General features: G+C 42.2%; 1 protein-coding gene across 1 annotated transcript; it reads right to left on the bottom strand.

Annotated features, from left to right (window-relative positions):
- Window positions 1–2,638: 2,638 nt before the first annotated feature.
- Window positions 2,639–5,587, bottom strand: LOC135704063 (sorting nexin-29). The gene is made up of 4 exons (XM_065225481.1): window positions 5,027–5,587; window positions 3,939–4,946; window positions 3,197–3,482; window positions 2,639–3,126 (listed from the first exon to the last, which is right to left on the bottom strand). Exons 1-4 carry the CDS (start codon window positions 5,194–5,196, stop codon window positions 2,980–2,982), a joined length of 1,611 nt encoding a protein of 536 aa, XP_065081553.1. The 5' UTR covers window positions 5,197–5,587; the 3' UTR covers window positions 2,639–2,979.
- Between the last annotated feature and the right edge of the window lie 6,803 nt (window positions 5,588–12,390).

The following is a 12,390-nucleotide window of genomic DNA, read 5'->3' as shown; positions in this document are numbered from 1 at the left end:
AGGATTGAAGGATGACTTGAGCAGAGTCGCGGCCTTAGAAATCATTTCTGCATTAACATCAATTGCACCCAGCGTTTGATCGTTTACTGGAACGTTCCTGGCAGCCAGGTTAATATGGTCGTCAGTTAGTGTCTCATTAGTGAATACACTGGAAAACTTTTCGGAAAAAAGGTGGCATATATCCTGAACAGTTGTAGCAACTTCTCCGTTGAATTCCTTAGACGATGGGAGGCCGGATTCCCTGCGTTGCTCGTTCACGTAGTTCCAAAAGGATTTCGGGTGTAGCTTAAGTTTGCGTTGGATGCCTCGTTCGAAACTTGAAAAGCATTCACGACTGACTCGCTGGTACATGTGATTCAGCCTCACATAATGTAGTTTCAGAGGAAGCGTGCGATACTTCGTAAATCTTCTCAATGCTGCTCTCTTGATTGACTTCAACCTACGTAGCTCTCTCGTCTACCAGGGAGGGTGAGACACTTTGTGGTGAGTTCTTTTCGGGACGTGTCTGTCAATGACATATGCCAAGACATGTGAAAAGATTTGCGCTGCAGCCTCAACGTCATCTGGATCAAGGATGTTCTCCCATACCATGCTAGACAATACATCTATGATGCTACGGTGGTCAGCTTTACGGAAGTCATAAGAAACCGTAGCAGTATAGTCGCCGAAATCACGCACGAGTTTGTCCTCAACAGTGACAATTAGAGGAGGGTGATGTGGAACTAGCTTAGTTAGTGCACAAGGAGCCGAGGAAATTGATGGAGCCCTGTCCTGTGTGCTCACGAAGCAGAGGTCCAAACTACGACCATTTTCATTAACTACATGGTTAATTTGAGAAAGCGTCGCTGCACTGTAGTTGTCGAGAAGGCTAAAAGCTCCTGCGTGAAATGTAGAGCTATCAGGATCTGGATACAGGAATCCGCTATGAGATGGACTTCACGAAACGCCTGACAGATTGAAGTCACCAAAAATGAATATCTCATCAACTGGAGTGGAACTTTCGACAACTGTCGTGTTCGTTTTTGCGGTGTAGCACTAGTGTAGTGTAAGCAGGAATAAGTGCGAGTCTTTGACAGCTCAACATCATTTGTTTGTAAACAAAGGTGCATCCTATACCTACACTCTAAAAAATTTCGGTGTACAGCAGTGTAGCACCGGTGTAGCTACACCGCAAAAACGAAAACGACATAAGATTTATGTTTGTTTGTCTGTGGTAGCACTACGAGCCTAATTTGACGCAAACATCAGATCTAATATAACCTTTGCAAAAGCATGACAAAATTGTATTATTAGTAATAGTCCCGGATTAATAGTTGAAGGTTATGTTCTTCCGGTTAAAGACGATTTTACCACAAACCAAGCTGAACATTGCATTAGGTCCTAAGTAACATTGACAGATTCTCTTCGTCGACTATCTCTTTGCATCCCCACGGCCATGTAAAGACATTCCCAGGTATTTTCAGCACACAGATCGATAAAAGAAGCTTTTATCTAGCATCTAATACGACAAACACATCAAGAAACGGTTCTGTGCTCAAGTTATTAACTAAAGAGAAACGAGGCGAACCAGCCTCAGGCTGAAAGCCTCCTAAATAAAGATAAATCAATCAATCAATCAACTAAAGAGAAAGTCGACGAAGAGAATCGACCAATGTTACTTAGGACCTAATGCAATGTTCAGCTTAACAAACATACACAGCACATGAGGTCGTATGAATAAAAGCGTTTACTTTACTTTTCCCGTAAGAATAGCACGGGAAAGTAAAGTAAACTCTTTTTATTCATACGGCCCATGGAGTTATCACTGAAAAACACTATCATGGCTAGCACGCTCAACAGATGGCGGTAGCGTTTATAGTTCAAACGCCAAGGCAGTTGAATATGAGCGCCACAGGTGGCGATGCTACCAATCAACCAAGCAAAATTGACCGTTAGTTGCTTATTCGATGAAAAGTATGGGAGTGCTATGCCTGTTTGTTTGTGATTTTACTATTAAAAATTGATTTTTAACACGAAAACCGATAAACACTGTTCAACCAGCTTCTTAGCTTCGTTGTTAAGGCAGACGAGTTTTGAAACATGCAACAGATGCAATTTAGCTTTCCCTCAATTCTTGGCCAAAAAAGGCTATCCACTAACAGTTTTTTCGTGGCGAATGTGGATGCACTTTTCAAATAGACCAATCTACATTGATCGATTCACTTAATCTACCTTCTCTTTGGATCGCCACGGCCGTGTTAAGATATTTGCGGGTATTTTCGACACACAGAAGCAACGATTTAGCATCTCAAAAGTCAGGAAACGTTTTTGTAACCGAGTTATTTACGAAAGAGAGAGTCGATGAAGAGAATCGATCAATGTAGATTGGTGTATTTGAAAAGTGACGCGAGAATTGTCCCATGTTCTATGCAGTTTCTTATATACATGGAACTATTATGCCTCTAGCCGCAATGTAAAGGTTGAGTGTTAATAAAACACTAGTGAGATTGATTTTTGGGAGCTACTTCGTGAAATACTTGTCTTAGTGCATAGTACAAAAGTGCGTCAAGTTTGTATCTGCGTCAAATATGGTACCTCCACGGTACATTTAGATATGCAAGAATGGTCATCGCAATTTAAACAACAGCACAAAACATCCTTCATAGCCAATGTTGTTCAGTACAGAGTTCATACAAATATCCTACGTTTTATTCTTCAAAAGGTTGCTTGATTAACTAGTTAACACATCTAAACATGAAAAAAGTTTCCACTCCGTCGCCGACAAAGAACTTACCGTTTGTTCCATGGGCTGGACATGGGCCGAAACGTATCTTCTAAACGATATAAATCACGACACGATATCATAATCACCGATAGGTACTACTACACAATAATATCAATCTAACTTTCAGCCTGCGAAAATAATAGAAGAATTCTCCGCGCTCTCTTCGGAGTCGCTGATTGGGAGAGCACATGAATCCTTGGCATTCTCTGTCACGATTAGAGAACCGCATCGCGCAGGAACGGAAACGCTCGTTCCAGCTGCGATCGCGTATTGCAGGCGGACACCTCCGGTAGCGTCGTTATGAACAGGCTATTGAGATAGACCTGCAACCGCTGGCGCCGTTGTTCCACGAACTGGGCGTTCTGCAAGGAGGGAAGACATGCAGTTAGAAATGATCCAAACGGGGTTCCTATATGTATATATCCTACGTACCATATTGCCGATCTTCTTCTTTGGTGGAAAGTCCAACGATTTTACGCTGGGATACTCCTTCTGGAGGCGCTTGTGAAGCCGGTAGAATTCGCTGTACCGTCGGAAGACGGACCACGACTCGCCGCTGGATCCGTTGGCCGAGGGCGATATCCGGATTTCGTAGCAGTAGTGCTCCCGCCGGCGACCGCTCACCGGCGTCCGAAGGATCGCCTTCGGGATACTGATCTGGAAATGCATCAACGAAAGGCGATTCGAGCGGGTCAGCATCCGGAGCCGGTGGTTTTCCCTGCAAAAGGAATGGGATTTTATTTCACGAACGAATGATTAACTACAAGGACGGCTGCTGGCGTACACACACACGAAACAAGAACAGCTCATGTTCAAAAGAAGGACTACCATCAATTAAATAATTAATTTTCGCTTCTTTGCATCATGAGCTGTTGAAGTACTACCAGGAGGCAATATAACTATTTATCGGTATCGGTAAATAAGTAGCGGATTTCCACATTTATATCTAATGGCTATTGTGTCAAACGACCATTATGTCAAACGGGGGTAGAGCAGTTTATACACAGCAATTAAATGTTATGCCATAATTTCTCAGGATCATTTGCAGACTCTCATGGATCTTCTGCTAAAACCTTATCAGACTTTGACGGGTTTTAATAAGCTTTGGAAATTTTCAGAGACCAGACAATCCAGTAGAATTTTAACCGTTTCCTATAAAGAAGGCAATACTCACAAGCTCAGCTCAGCAACTCGCGCCTCCAGCATTTGGCAGCGCTCGTCCGAATCCATCAGTTTGCGTTTCAGTTTATCCACCATCTCCGCCTGCCGTCCCGAGAGCACCGAGTCGTCCTCGGTCCCCAGTTCCTGACCGGACGCATCCGACCCGGACACGGTCGTGCTCGAGGAGTTGGACTCCGTGGCCGTTGTCGTCGCGGTGGACGTATCCAACGAATAATTCCCTATGATACTGTCTTCCGATGCTTCCATCGCATTGTCCGGGCTGACACCGGCGTTCGCCGCCGGTTTCGATTCTCGGCTTGCCTTACGTGCAATAGAGAGACTGTTCAGGGCATCCTCCACCGAGTACGCCCCTTCCTGTCGCTGCGACTGACCGGTTCCTACGTGGGTGTACTCCCGGATAATATCGATGCTGGCCGTTCGCCTTGGCAGTTGCGATGTACCTGGCGACGAGGATAGATTCAGAATCGGTTGCGCGGGGACTTCGTCCAAGATTTCCCGTTGAACGACGTTCACTTTCCGGGCAGGACCCGCCGGAGGCTGTGTCGCTATGATCGGTTCCACTTTCTCCGGTACAACCCGCGTCGGGGCATTCAATTCCGGGCTGTCAATCGAGATGGCAAACAAAATCGTACTCAACCCAGCCGCCATGTCCGGAAGCAAACCGATGATTTCTCCATCCCTCATCAGGGCCCAACTTTCGTAGCTTTCCGCAAGGATACTCTCTTCCCCGAGCCAAATCAAAATGTACCGCTCGAGGGCCCTTTCGTTGAGGATCGCCCGCAGCAGCGACTTTCCCTTTCCGCAGTTTGTCCAAACGTGACGCAACGCTGAAAACCGTTCCTTCTCATGGTTCGTCAAGTGTTTGAACGCAAAATCCCACAGCACTGGTACTTCCAGACTACCACCGGCCATGAAATCCGCCACATTCTTCAGCATCGAACCGCTCGATTTCAGTCCATGCGATAGCACCCTTTCCCAAGTATCACAGAGCAAAATAATCCTACAAAATACAAAACAAACATTCTCGCACATCGCCACAAAAACAAACGAAAAAAAAAAACAACACTAATCTCATTATACCTTGAATCACTTTCCGTCGCCAGTTCCGTCTTGCCGCCATACTTTTTCTGGCACTCCTTCACCACGGCCATCAGCTCGTCCATCAGGGTCTTGCGCTCGATTTCATACTTTTTGCCACCGCCGACGCCGATGATGGCAGGATCCAGCGTAAAATTGCTCATCCCAACCATCACGAGACGATCCCTGCCAGTGCTTAGCCGCTGTTGTTGTTGCTATTATTTTTTTATAGTGGGTGGCCTTGAGACGCACAAGCAAACACACAAAAAAAAGCCAGATACGAAAAGAAACGGAGGGCGGATTCCCACCACCTTTTGTATTTAGCTCAGACCTTCACTTCCTACTTTGGAGAATTTTCACTTTTCACCGATTTCCTTCGAGCGATCGAACATTTTTATCACTACCATTGGGTTTTCTGGAAGCGCACGACACAAGATGACTAATCCGATGTTGAGATCGATGGGGATGAAAGTGGCTTTTTCGTGTTTTGATTTTGATGGGGAACCAAGCGCTGAGGCTGCCCAGCAGTGAGCAGAGTTGCGAGGAGCTGAAGAAGACTGCGATGAGCTTTTTTTTGTTTTGGCCAAAGTCTCAAAAGTGCGCCGTTCATCAAATCTTACATTTGAAGGGAAAGCGAGCAAAACGGAAAGACGTTGGATGAACTTTTATCGTTTTGGAGATAATCTGGGGGGTTCACAAATGGTGAAAATTGCCCCGTTAGACTAAAGCCCTCTAGTTAAAGGATGGACGACTGTCACCACAAAACTGAAAAAAAGCTGTTCCAAACGAGCAAAGCGGTGCATTTTGACGGTTCGATTGGAACGATTGGAACAACTTTTGACATACGTTACTGTAGGGCTCAGCGTTAGATACTAGATACCGATCCGATATACAGATAAGGTTCCTCAGAATACCGATTTTTGAGGTTTTATACCGATGTATACCGATTTTTTTTTAAATAATCAAAATGATTACTGCCTGCGCTCGAATTTCGGAGAAAATTATTGTGAAAGACTTGTATCTTTTTGAATATCTATAATTTTTTGATCCTTTAAAATTCTAACAAAAAATCATCTGCAAAAATGTCTTATGGATACTCTTTCGATTAATGGTTCAATTTCTTCACCGCTTTTGGCTACCCATGAATCGATAAACATTTCTGGTAATTGGGTTGTTTAACTTCGAAAAATATACCGATTTTTATACATTATCTAATAGAGCTTCGTTTTCTGAGAACAACGATTTTTGATCGATCCCGCAGACATTCCCAATTGGGTTGTTTAGGGGTATTGAGTGATACATATTCGTTATCTGCATTAAAAATGGAACCGAAATCCAAAATTTCATCAATTTTGGTACACTTGAACTATTTTTATTAAGTACGATTACATTAGCAAAAATCACCATCTTAGCTTAGTGGGACTTTGTATGGGAGTGAGCTGTCAACGAATAGATTTAGTGTCAACGATCAAAAATTTAAATCTTGATTTAAAAATTAAGATGAATGTTGTGCTCAGAAAACAAAGCAGTTAAATAACCCAATTCCAGAAGTTAAACAACCCAATTCCGGGGGAATCAGGAAATCAGTGTCAACATTTCAAAGGGGCGTAATTGCTTTTGTAAACAATGGCTTTAGCCGTCGATTTCTCGCGAATAAAAGCTCACATATGAAAATTAATAAAACCAACAAGTAGAGGAATGTTTCCTCTACCAGCTAGCATTGTTAATTTGGAGGGGTGAGCTTTAATTCGCGAGAAATCGACGGTTAAAGCCATTGTTTACAAAAGCAATTACGCCCCTTTGAAATGTTGACACTGAAATACTTTTCAAACATTAACTTCCTGGATTTTCTTCCAACTTTCCCCTGGAATTTTCTTCCACCTTACATCGTAAATTATTTTACGATCCCTCTCCGAAACTTATTTCGACTTCCCTTGGAAGCTTCTTCAGCCTTCGCTCGAATGATTCTTCTACCTTTTCCCGCCAGTTTTTTCAACTTTCCCGGAACTTCAGGGATGCTTCCAGATTTTGATTGCGGATCCACACTAGCTGTAGGAACTTTTAAGAAGTCCTGAAACTTCAGAAAAGTTCAGACTTTTGAGTAAGTTTTGATAAATTAAAGAATGTTTCAATAAATTCTGTTAAAATTCTAAAACCCGGTTCAGCGAACTCCAGTAAACTTAAGAAAACATCATAAATATTTTGGATACTTCACAAGTCCAATGAACTTCTGGAAAATTTAAGGTTTTCAGGACAGCTCCATTTGTTTCAGGAGAATTGGGAGAACTTTAGGAAGCTCCGAGAACATCGGGACAGATCAATAATTTTCAAGGAAATCGCTGAAATTTTAAAGGACTTCCGAGAAACTCAGGAAATTTCCGAAAACTTCAGCAATGTTCCGAGGGGCTCATACAAATTTAAGAAACGTAAATGAAGTTACATGAACATTAGCACATTGTGTGAACATTTTATGGTTAGTTCCGTGCTTATTAATGGCAGTGTCGAAAACTTTTAAAAATTAGAAAAATCGGAAAGATCAGAGAACTTCAATGCTGATGTTACAATAAATTCAAGAAAATTGTGAGAGCGCTTAAGAAGTTTCGTAATCTTCAAGAAAGTCTCTAGAGTTTCAAAGTTGATTAGAGATATTTCGGTAGTCTCATTATAATCAGGGAAGTTCCAAGTATTTCAAAATGATCAGAGTACAAAAAAACAGCCCTTTTAACTTAAGGAAAATTACAAGAACTTTTATGAAATTCCGAGGAAATATGGAATATTCCTAAGTACATTTCATGAATGTTCCAAAAACTTCAGTGGCATTGTGGGGTTTTCAGGGATGTTTTATGACCATTTGGAAAAATTTCTTGATCATTATAACATCCTCCAAGAGCTCTTTCTTCCGGAATTATGTCCTTGTTTCTTTGGATTGTGCCGTTAGCACTCTGGCTCCAACTTCCTCTAGATTTTTTTTTCCCAATCTACCTTAGGAAGTCTCTGCCAGCGTCTCCAAAAATTTTCTTCCGTCTCCTCCAGGAAGTTCAAATAAACTTATCCCAGACATTAATTTCGTCTAGTTTTGGAATTTTGTCCAGTTAATTTTTTTTGACTTCTATTGCAAGGTTTTTCTGAGCTTCTTATGGCTTCCCCTGGAAATGGCTACTTTTGGAATTTACTTCTGATTTGCGAAACATTTCTGCCTTCCTTTGAAAGTGAAATCCGATTTTTTGACGTAGGACTACGTCTTTGATTTCTATATGGGGGTACACTTTGTGAAAACCGAAAATGGAACATGTAACAAATTAAGAAAGATTTTGAACGTTAATAACTCAGCTGCCCCTGGACAAATTTCAATAATTTTAACACCAATCGATCAGAAATATGGCTACGCATCGATAACAATGCTTCCGAATGTTGATTTTCAACAAGAAACTATTGAAAAACTGGTAAAGGTCCAGTATTGTCCAAAAGCGTTGAATTAACTAACAAATCCACCAATTACCTACACGCATATCCTGCTTCTCCAGCACAGTCGTCAGAGAGTAGTAAGTAGACGAAACAAGTCGAAGTGGCATTCGCCTCCAATCATCGGGCGCGTGCGAATAGGGAGGATGGAATTGCGTAATATTTTGCACACTCATCGCCATATTCAGAACCAAACGAAAATTCTTCGAGATAACCACCATCCGTTGTCTGGCTCGCCGAGGCGGTGTCTGACGTATTTCCGGTCTGATTTACGAGGTGTGCTGAAGGTATTCCTGAAAAATGAGATCCGTGATGCTGTCACCTACACTAAACACGCCAAGCGTAAGGGGCCATGGATGTCATCTACGTTTTGAAGTGACAGAGACGCACTCTGTTTGGTTTCGGAGGTTAAATCATCACCAACTTTGGGAACAAAACGGCTCTTTTCAGGGCCACCAAGCTTATTACGGTAAAGAGTAGGAATAGAATTCATCTGCCTGTTTGTCCATATTCAGAACCAACGACCACACAAAATGCTCATGTAATCAAACTGGAAGCAGGGGTACAAATTATTTGGATCAACCTTGATCAACTTTGAATCGCCACGGTCGGATATTTTCGATGTAAGAAGCAGCAATCTAGCATCTAATTCAACGAAGACGGCAGGAAACATTTGTGAAGCCGAGTTATTTACGAAAGAGAGTGTCGATGAAGAGAATCGATCAATGTAGATAGGATCTATTGAAAAGTGACGCGAGATTTGTTTTCCGTTCTGAGCTCCAATGCTACCAATCGACCCATCAACTCAACCGGGGACCAACGGCTTTACTTCCCGAAGGAAGGCGTGATCAGAGATGTTATGCCTTAGAACATGCGGTGCCGACTGACATTGGACCCAGGCCTGCTGGGGTGAGAGGTAATCACGCTAACCACCGGCGCCGATATCTTTCAAGGTGATATCACAGCGAATGAGATCGACCCAAATTTGAGTTTAATCTCAGAAATAAGAAATAAAGTGCAGGAACTCAGCGATGAGTAAATTTGCCTCATGTTTTCCCAGGTTTTTCCAGGACCTTCCAGTGAAAAATTCCAGAATTTGAGAAAAGTAAAGATTGGATTCACTCAATCTATTGGTACTACTCCGATACTGAATAAAATTTTCGTCAATTTCCTCATTTTTTCTGGCAGATTTTTTAGGTTTTCCACAGGAAACCATGAGACAAATTTACTCATCGCTGAGTTCCTGCACTTTTGGCGATTATGAGTGAACTAAACTCAAATTTGTGTCGTTCTCATTTGCCGTGTACGCAAAAGGAAAAGAGCCAGCGTCTCTACTTGATAGCAAACTACTCATAATGGGAGGAGTCTTTGTAGCTTTTATACCACTTGGTTGCACATCATTCCGCTTTAACATGAAAAGATATAAAAGAGCGCTGCTGTATGGCATTAGTCCATTTTCGCTTTGGACGGCGTGGTGAACAGCAAAGTTCTTCGAAATAACCGCCGTCGGTCGTCTGGCTCGCCGTGGTGTCAAACGTATCTCCGGTCTGATCTACGAGGTGTGCTGAAGGTGTTCCTGGAAAATGAGGTCCGTGATGCTGTCACAAAAGTGCAAGTGATTTTGATTGATTCTCTTAATCAACTTTCTCTTTGAAAAAAAAAATACTACAAATTTGGTACGCCTACAATTCAAAAACGGAAAGAGTTGAGATAATAGATATTTGATCAATTAAAAGAACTAAATGCTCTTCACATTTATTCCGTCCACTAGCGGTCCTACGTCAAGCTTCCGTTCGTGCCCCTAGGCACAGACCCTTCTACTTTTTTTCTGAAAGTTTCTTTAAATTTTTGCCAGAAGTTTCTCAATTTGTTTTGGAAATTCCGCGGATGTTTTTCCGACTTCTCTCAGAACTTTCCTCAAATTTCCTCCAGGAGAGCTTCTTTCTTCTTTCTCTGGATGTTGTTTTCAGCTTCCTCCAGAAGCTAATTCAAACATACCCCGGAGTTTTCTTCCGGAATTTTCCGATCATAATCCAAAAGTCAACATTTTCGCTTTCAAAAACGGCCGATAAATACCGATTTTTTAAAACCTTTGATACCGATAAGGTTTAAAACATTCTGGCAACGCTGCATGGTAAATTTCTTCAGTTTATATCTCCATCCATCATGTCGTATCAAATCTTATTTACCATCCATCAGGTCATGGTATTTCTTATTTACCATCCATCAGCTGACATCCTAGGACATGGTAATTCTTGGTCATACTTTAAAATAGGCCTGATAGGACTAGTAACTGTAAATAATAATTAAAATCTCAAATGAACTAAAGTTGAAAAGACGCATCTGTGTCACTTGAAAAATTCATAAATGTAAACCACACAAACACAAGAAACAAAGATCATTTTAAGTCAAGTAAGTCTCGTTGAAGTCATTCTTGTAACGAATTTTGGAGGTGACGGACCACCAGCAGCAGCAGAAACAGCAGCAGCTGCATCAAAGAAGAATACTAAGAGCAACCGTAACGGTACGCTACTAAACTCATTTTAGCAGCCCTCATCATAGCGCACCTACCGTATCGGGGGTTGCCATACGAGTAACTAAAATAGCAGTCGGCTTCTCGGTGAGAAGCGCGTTACCAAATTTAGCAGCGCGATAGCAGCGCTGCAGAAAGGTTGCTATTCGCGAGGGGGGCGACACATCTAAATCTCAAGTTTAGATGCTCAACAAATCTCACACTAGCGAATCAATCTTCGAAAAATCTTCTTTCATTTGTCGCATCTACTTGCATCACTCATCATCTTTTTGCAGGAAATCTTCAGAATCGTCATCAATCTTCTTTCTATCTACTCAGCGTGCGCGCAGCTAGCCACAGCAAAACACAATCTTTTTTGCATCGTAGATAGAGTCGTCCCCCTCGGCTATTCGTAGAAATGTAAAAATGCTCACTACCGGTACGGACTACGGCGAGTAAATTGATAACCGCGATAGCAGCGACCGGTGTAGGGAAGAGTGACTAAACTAAAATGAGAGCGCTGTGCGCTGTTAAAATAGTCGCGCAAATAACAACGACCGTTACGGTTGCTCTAAGAGCAACCGTAACGGTACGCTGCTAAACTCATTTTAGCAGGCCTCATCATAGCGCAGCTACCGTATCGGGGGTTGCCATACGAGTAACTAAAATAGCAGTCGGCTTCTCGGTGAGAAGCGCGCTACCAAATTTAGCAGCGCGATAGCAGCGCGGGAGAAAGGTTGCTATCACGGGGGCAACAATCACGAATTTCGGCGGAGCTCACATCAATGTTATTCATATAGTGGGTAAGGAGGATGACTGCAACAGACTACTCTTTCTAGCATTCAGCACTGCAATGCAAGTGTGAAAGAGTAAGCTGTCTTGTTCTGTCGTGCCTCCGTCAGTTTTACCGCTGTCAGTATGTCCAAAAGTGTCAGATTTTCCAAAAATGTCAAGATCATGTGAGCTATGGTGCATCTATATGTGGTTGACAGGGAATGTAGGGAAAGTAGAAATGTCAAAATGCTTACTACCGGTACGGACAAAGGTGAGTAAATTGATAACCACGATAGCAGCGACCGGTGTGGAGAAGAGTGACTAAACTAAAATGAGAGCGCTGTGCGCTGTTAAAATAGTCGCGCAAATGACAACGACCGTTACGGTTGCTCTAAGATGGAACAGTCGGAAGAAAAACTCTAGAGTAACATTTGAAATGGGCCTATGTCCAAAACGTAAAAAAAAACAGAAAATGAATTTTAAATTTTTGCCGGCGCTATTCAATTCCTATTTAAGAAAATTGAAATATTTTAGGCAATAACAATAACAAAGACAATAACAATAGTAACTGTATCTCAGGATACACCATCCAATATATTCGAAAAGCTTTCAAAAATAT

The sequence above is a fragment of the Ochlerotatus camptorhynchus genome, unplaced genomic scaffold, assembly GCF_037179485.1.
Source record: "Ochlerotatus camptorhynchus isolate MF236.1 unplaced genomic scaffold, CSIRO-AGI_Acam_v1.1 ptg000230l, whole genome shotgun sequence".
In the NCBI taxonomy this organism is placed as follows: Eukaryota; Metazoa; Arthropoda; class Insecta; order Diptera; family Culicidae; genus Ochlerotatus; species Ochlerotatus camptorhynchus.
The sequence above is the reverse complement of the archived record's forward strand: the minus strand, read 5'-3'. Positions and strand labels throughout refer to the sequence as shown.